The sequence below is a fragment of the Colletotrichum abscissum genome (genome assembly GCF_030869225.1).
Source record: "Colletotrichum abscissum strain IMI 504890 chromosome Unknown Scaffold_180.1, whole genome shotgun sequence".
NCBI lineage: Eukaryota > Fungi > Ascomycota > Sordariomycetes > Glomerellales > Glomerellaceae > Colletotrichum > Colletotrichum abscissum.
This window is the reverse complement of record NW_026850077.1, coordinates 1-7,405: the sequence shown is the minus strand read 5'-3', so window position 1 is coordinate 7,405 and position 7,405 is coordinate 1. Positions and strand designations below refer to the sequence as shown.

Here is a 7,405-nt window from a genome sequence, read left to right as displayed (position 1 = left end):
GACCGCGCAGATTCAGGTGAAGCTTCTCGCGGAATGCGGTTCCATCTGGGGATTTCAACCACGTGCAAAACCCGGATCTGAGCCTACAGCCAACTCCCTCCACCACTAGCCCAGCTGATAGGCCCGCCACGTCGTCAGTCTGGTCCGGCTTATTGGAGCATGAGCGTGTTTGTTCCAGGTAGGGTATGAGTATGGTGGTGTCATGGGGACTCATTTGCGATATCAATGAGCCAGGTAATCCTTTCTGTAAGAGTCAGCAACTGGCCCATCACGCGAGAAGGAAGTCATACTAGGATTCTTAATGGTAAAATATGAAAGTATCTCAGGTCCTCGACGCCTGGGAGATCGTATGAAGCCTCGATAGCCGCGGTAGCAACGTCTATTCCGCCAATGTGTAGATGTTCTTGGATGGTCCCGCATAGCAGCAAGTTCATGGAATAAGGAACGGCTGAGTCGAAATGGGTGAACGATGCTTGTCCCAAGTTGGCGCCGCCCACAGACTCCAGAATGATATGGAGAAGGGAGCAACAATGAAGCTCACTGAAGTCCTCGCATAATGGAGCAAGAGCTCTGTTCTGAAGCGACAGATAGACATTCTCTTCAAGAATTGGTATAGCGATCATGTTACTATCGAGCAGCTTCCTGCATATAGCGAGGACTCCATAGAAGCGGCAGCAGGCCTCAAGTGAGGATCTCTGCTCACAGTCAGGATCAGCCGGCTCAAAGGAGTGTGCTTTCGGCCTTAGTGTTCTCACCCAGAGACGGTATGCCAGCATTGCCCACTTCATTGGCGTAGCTAAGCATTGTGAACGTCTTTCAAGAAACGATGTAAGCGCGGGAACCTGTTCGGTGGCAACACTCTTGAAAACTCCGCGGATAAAACAAGCTCGCGCCAGCATCACTGCTCTGTCATGACCCAGCTCTAGAACGTCGGCAGGATGAGGTACGAAGAGCTCGTATTGCAAATTCATCTCAAAATGGACCTTTTTGAGATGGATAAATTGGAGCAGCTCCGGCGGGGCAGCGACCTCCCAGTATTTGCGGTCGGCCGTAGGGCCAATGACAAAGAACTGTTCATGGGCGAGTGCAGAAATGAGATCCTGAGCAGAGTTGAAATATAATTGAGGCACGTAAATAGGAACAAGAGCATGAGAAGCCATGTGTTCACTCTTCAACATAACCAGCTTGTTCTCGAATTTCGAAGTATCCTCGAGATACGCTCATGAAACATTGCTAGGCGATGTATCTATGTGAAGTCGTTGCAAACAAGCCTGGCCAAGAATATTGCTCAAGTCTGATAACCAGTTCTCTGAACATCAAGGTAATGATCACTTGCGAAACATGAAAAAGAAAGTGTGCCCATAGCAAAGCAGGCGTGAAAGAGAAAAATGTCCTGGGACGAGGGCGACGGAGGGGTAGTTCCAACAGCTAGCGCCCTACAGTGCTCAAGCAGCTCAAATCCTGGCGCCCAGGCAACTCCGCTGTCAAAAATATCCGGGGACATGACTGGTAGCGCGCAAAGTACCTGCAGCTACCAAAGAGCGCCGCCCCTTCAATAGTCAAGGCACGCCTGCGTGGTTGAATCCTGGTCGGTCGCCTCCAGATGAGACCGCTCCAGCAGGAATTCCTACGTCTCTGCATGGAGACCACAGTTTGCAGGTGGTTGGGGGAGACGTGGTTTGTACACATCTTGGAGAGGCACACCGGCGCGGCTCTGTCCGTAAGACGAAGTCTGCTGCGACCCACCATGCTCCTGTTCAGTGCACCGACAAGGATGGAAAGAGCACACCCACAGGATCTTTGGGACGAATTGAAGTGCAGGAGCGCAGGCACACGCCTCCCTGGTCCTCTACCTATGCTTGTGTAGGTACTCCGTACTGCACGGATACTTCACCTAACTGGAGGGGGCGTGTCTGGGTTACATTTTCATCATGGGAGAGACTTTGATTCGGGTTGTAACTAACCTCGCGTGCCCCGCCTTCCCCCCCTTGTTACTCTGATGACAAACCCCGCTAGATATGCAGCCTCCATGGATGATGAATAGCTTTCCTCAAGCATTCGATCCCCTGCCTGGAGTTATTATGTCGTATGATTCTCGGCTCGCCGTGTAGTGTAAAGCAGGAGAGTCGAAGTCAGGATGGCTCAAAGGGCCGTTGGCGCTTATAAGATGAAGAAGGAGCATCGAGCTAAGACCTGAAAGCGTGGGTTCAAAAACTGTGCCGCAGATCTTGTTCTCATTGGCACAGGGTGTAAAGCTGGGAAATCCCATGAGATGTCCTCTCCATAAAATACTCAACCATGCCCTTTCTCAACGCAGTGTCACCTACGTGCTGCATGTTAAAGATACCCAACTTTTTATCACCTCTTGAGGTGAGGGGGGGGGGCGAGCCCATCCTTTTCACACTGTCACTAAATGCACTTTACCACCCTGTGACCAGAAGAAAGCGAACATCTAGCAAGTCAACACATAGATTACTATTTCATCTATGCTCCTTCACATGAAAACACTTAAATGAAGACAAGATTTTCTTAGTCTTTTCCACAGTTGAAGTTTTGGTATTGTGAATAGTCATTCATATAGCATGAATAGTACAAGAACAGGAAGAGGATAGTACCGAGGTGTTACTCTATCTACAATGTTGGTTTTTTTCTGATCACAGGGTGTCTAGCAACTCGCACAAGAACTGTGAGTGCGCGCCCACTCCACCCCATCTATTACGGACCACCGGCACCGGGTCACGTAGAGGGCCCAGTCCCATAACGTGTTCCGGATCCCGGAGGTCAACTATATTGACAAACCTCACGGACCGGTGGGCTGGTTCTGAGAGATCGAAACCCCTTGGACCACCGCATCCTGTCGATTGGTGAGATATTAGCGATCAGCGCTATGCGGACTCACAGATGCAAGACAGGCAATTTGATTGTGGGTCCTGAGCTGAGTATTACAGGCCGACGAATCCATGCAGAGAGGGGTGGGAGTCCATCACCGCAATGGATGAATATCGTAGTTGTTGATAACGGCGATTCTTCCAAACACCTGAAAGGCTGGTTCTCGCGGCCATGGTTCTGTCCAGAATGTGCTCCAAGTAGGTTGAAGACCGTCAGCTATGGCAATCAGGGCCGGTCACAGGTAATCCATAACACTGTTCGGCTGCCGGCGGAATCAGACCTCAGCAGGGACACGGGGCCGATTCGGCTCGTATCATGCTCGGACGCAGTCGGCAAGTGGTCCATTTGATTGATTTGATAGACAAAAGTGAGACGTGGGGATAAACTGATATAGCTGAATTTGGAATCTATTCATCTGGAAGCAACTGCCGCAAACTCTTAAGTGTGCTCGAACCAGCTGAAAGTCAGGTGATCCGTCCGCTGTGTCACATGAACCGGATATATAATGCTCACCATCCAGCTTCAACGGCTTTGGGTCTCGAATCTCGGACATGGAATCCTGCAACCACCTCGAAATGGATTACGGACCCTTTAACGGATCTGTAGAACGGACTATCCCAGCTTACCTGGTTGATTAGTACAAAGCATGGATGGGGCTCCCCAGGTCCGTCGCTTTCAACGAGAGAGCCTCCGTTTCTTGGTGGTCTCAGGGCTGAGACGCTCTTGGTAGGAGAGTCGGCATGTCTTACTCGAAAACCACCACTGGAGGTCGTCGCGCCACTCCACCTCAGACCAACTTTCGCAATCTGATACAATTGGTTGTTCTTTGGCCAAGATGGCGTTCCCTATGCAAGGCCCGTCACCAGTCAACCTGAACCCTAACCACAGCGTAGAAGTCGGGTCGATATTCACAGCTCTTTGTAAGGAGTCAAGTCGGATTTGACCAACACAAGCTGAGGTTCCGTCGGCATAGCGAAGTAGAAGTCCAATAAGGATTGATTTGCCCATGCGTTGGCGACGGCACGGGGCAATCTCAACCACGTCCTTAAGCCTGGCTCTGTTCCAGGCGTAATACTCGTCATGACGAGAGAGAGGATATGGGGTTGGCCACTCGACTGCTGGTTCCTGACCTCGATATCTAGGTCGATGTGATTGAAAGCCTAGTCTTCGTACACCACAAGCCGTCGTCTCAGCGTAATTGTGGCTTGTGGCCTTGCTAGGCAGGTCAAGAGTCCACTTAGATCGGCTCCAGTGTGGCCGTGGCTGCACTCCTAGACAGGTGGAACGTCCTTGATCCGTTACGAGCTGTGCATTGTGAGCAGACTTCAACATGGAATATGAACGGATCAACACATACTAGTAAGCCGATTGCGGTCCTCAGCTCGCCCTCGAATTTACCATACTTTGTTGGATTGACGACTGTGTCTGCATGAGGGGATGCTAGAAATGCATTGAATAATATGCAACAACCGGTTATGATAGGTAAATACAAGACAGAACCCCCCTCGGACCGGGATGGGACGGAATCCCTCAATGAAGCACAACAATCACCCTTTGATCGATGACCTCAGTGGTATTGCATTAAATCAACATCTTTTATCTAACAAACATTGCTCTTCTGGTACTATTGCATTGTTTCGGGGCTTAGGCGTCCCTGGTGGGATAGTTGACATTGTCTTTCAGAATACCACCACTCGAGGCCACCGCACCAATCCACCCGAAACCAGATTTCGCGTTTCGATAGGGATGGTGCTTCCCGTAACTGCTCGATACCAGATACGATAGGCCCATCGCTCGTGAGAGAGAATTTGAACCACATCTTGCAATCACGATCAACGCAAATAGGGTTCTGCAGTCGATCTAGCCTTATTTGTCCGACACATGCTTGCTGTCCGTCAATATAACGAAGTAGAAGCCCGCTGATGATTTCACTTCCTTGCCGGCAGCGTCGACATGGAATGATATCCACGACGTCGTCGAGCTTCGCGCTGGTCCAAGCGAAGTATTCATGGCGGCGGGACTTTGGATATGACGAGGTTGGCCACTCAACTCTGGGGCTTGGATTATGATCATCAGGCCTGGGTGACTCGAAGCCCAATAAACTACCCAATGCCGTTTTCATTAAATATATCGTGCTAGGGCTTTTGGTGGGCCGGTCAAGCAGAGTCCATTTCGAGCGGCTCCAGCCTTGCTGTGGCTGCACCCCTAAATAACTCGAGCGCTCCTGGTTTGTGACCAACTCCACGATGTCAGAAATTCATTTGATGCAATATTAACATCGTAGGCCGAGACGTACCAACAAAGCGATTGCGCTGCGAAGAGAACCATCACACTTCCAGATTTCTGTCACCACTTCATCCACGCGAAGTGGCATATAGAACCATAGAGCAGATTCGTCCATGGTTCTCAGCTCATGGTAGAAGTCGAAATTTTCGCCGGTAGTGTGTGCGTGCAGTGTCAAAATACTTTGGTTCCAGCAAAGCGAATAGGCCGTGGTAGTAGGATGGTTGCATGGCACTACCGACATGCGATAGGTTAATTCGGCGTTGCAAAGGGGTTCTAGGCGAAGGTGTTTATACACTGCTTGAGGTAAGCCCCAGGCAACTTGTGGTAATTGCAAGCTCTCGCCTGCAATTACGCGCATTTTCGAGCCCTAGCCACCCAAGTTAGATACTGTCAAGAATCTCCTTATCCCGAATGCTTGCTTTGCGCACATCACCTCGGGTTCGAATGAACCTGCCCAGACTACCAAGGCATATTGTTTTCCACCAGACATCCGGCTCTTGGATGATCGCAGGTTTGCTTGACGAATTGACAAATAACAACTGTCGAATGCCAAGGTGATCACTAGAAACGTACAACCTTACAGCTGGTGTCTGCGACAGTGGGTCAAACAACAGTATATCTCTATTGTTGGTGGCTGCATTTGTCAATCGCGCAATGTATCGGGTGCCCTCGAAGTATGCGTATCGAACATATATTTTCTTCGAAAGTGTGACTTGCGATACGTTTCTCGCGAACTCACCGCACTTTCTCTCGGCATACCAAACGGCCATTCGACGGCTGGTCTCTTGATCAAGAGCCCGAACTGCGATGTCGCTGCAGACTTCCGGAGGAAAGCGGGAGTGCGTCGCCCTTCTGATTATCGAGGCGAGCCAGGACAGTAACCAGCGGGAACGCTGGCAGTTCGCTGTATGTGATGATTCAAAGTCGGGTGCTGTCACTTCGTAGATCTGTGAAAAGGTCTCAATGGATATTGAACTGTAGCAGTCAAGGTGACAGCCAATCCTCTTCTCGTCGTGATGGCATTTCCCGCGACACTGAACATACTCAATTCCTCGAGAGCTGTCGGGAAAGCCTACTACACTGTATGAGAACGGTTGAGATCGCTCAGCGCCGTCTCTCCACACTAGATCCATCAGAACTCTGATATAGAAGAGAAAAGAGCTACTTTACCGGCGACGATTGTCTCGTCTAGGACGATCTGGTACCGGCAAAGGCCACAAGACTGCGGAACGCAGACAGACTTCATTGGGATCTTGAGGCGTGACTTGAGAACAGGGATCCAGCAGAATGATTTGATTTGATTTGATTTGATTTGATTGATTCCTACTCGGTTTTGGCCGCTTTAGTCAGCAGCTATGCCCGGATAGCGGGGTTTGGCCAACAGCCGACGCGCTCCGGACGTTAATCCGCAGCGCCCCACTTCGCCAGTGCAAAACACCGACCAGCCGTCTCCAAATCTCCCACTTTGCTCTCCAACCTCATCTACCCCTGGCGGCCACCAAGTGTAGTTTGCGGTTCTCTACTAATGTACACGTGTGTCTAGGCTCTATTGAGGTCTTTCTCCTCGTACAACGGTTCAGCGTACCTACAGTCTCCCCCCAATGCTCAGCTTAGTCTGGTGTGCGACTCGATCCCGTGTTGCCCAAGGATCTCGGTCTGTTCTATGAATCGGATTGCCCTGGCGGCTGCTTTGCGCTTGTTCAGTATGACCCGGAGATTGTGTCGTCCTGGGAGGGTTCCGAATGCCTGGCGCCGGAGTTGTCGAAACCTGCGGCATCGCAGCAGGATGTGCGACACCGTTTGTCGTCCCTCCCGGCATGGGCAGTTGGCGTTGGTGATGCCCGGTACTCTTCGGTTGAAGAGGAAGTCCTGGAGCCCGATCTTTTCCGTGCGCATCTGGACCAGGAGTGCGCTCTGGCGTTTACTGAGGCCTTCGTGGAGGCCGAGGACCTTCTTTGTCGGCTTCGGCGTGAGACGGAACGATGTTCTCCCTCGCGTCTCGGTTTCCCAGTTGGTTTGCCACACGTGGTGGGTTTGTTTGTGCGACCATGTCTTGACTGTCGACCTGAGTTTGAACAAGGCTCTCGGCTTGTCTGCCCTGGGACCTGTCTGTCCGTCTGGCCTCCATCCCGTCGCCTCCTTGGCGGCGATGTCTGCTGCTTCGTTGCCCTGGATGCCGATGTGGGCTGGCACCCACCGGAGCTCGACTTCGAGTCCCTGTTCTCGGAGG

General features: G+C 51.2%; 3 protein-coding genes across 3 annotated transcripts; all 3 read right to left on the bottom strand.

Annotated features, from left to right (window-relative positions):
• Positions 1–284: 284 nt before the first annotated feature.
• On the bottom strand, positions 285–1,160 carry CABS01_16863 (uncharacterized protein; the record flags this gene model as incomplete). Its single annotated transcript, XM_060550192.1, has 1 exon — positions 285–1,160. The coding sequence occupies one exon, from the start codon at positions 1,158–1,160 to the stop codon at positions 285–287; it is 876 nt and encodes a 291-aa protein (XP_060402151.1).
• Positions 1,161–3,676: 2,516 nt separating this feature from the next.
• Positions 3,677–5,945, bottom strand: CABS01_16862 (uncharacterized protein; the record flags this gene model as incomplete). The annotated part of the gene is made up of 5 exons (XM_060550191.1): positions 3,677–3,734; positions 3,773–3,968; positions 4,119–4,194; positions 5,186–5,542; positions 5,604–5,945. The coding sequence occupies 5 exons, from the start codon at positions 5,943–5,945 to the stop codon at positions 3,677–3,679; spliced, it is 1,029 nt and encodes a 342-aa protein (XP_060402150.1).
• An 835-nt stretch (positions 5,946–6,780) lies between these two features.
• CABS01_16861 (zinc knuckle) lies at positions 6,781–7,239 on the bottom strand (the record flags this gene model as incomplete). Its single annotated transcript, XM_060550190.1, has 1 exon — positions 6,781–7,239. A coding segment is annotated over one exon (459 nt), but the record flags the coding sequence as incomplete, so codon positions are not given.
• Positions 7,240–7,405: the final 166 nt, after the last annotated feature.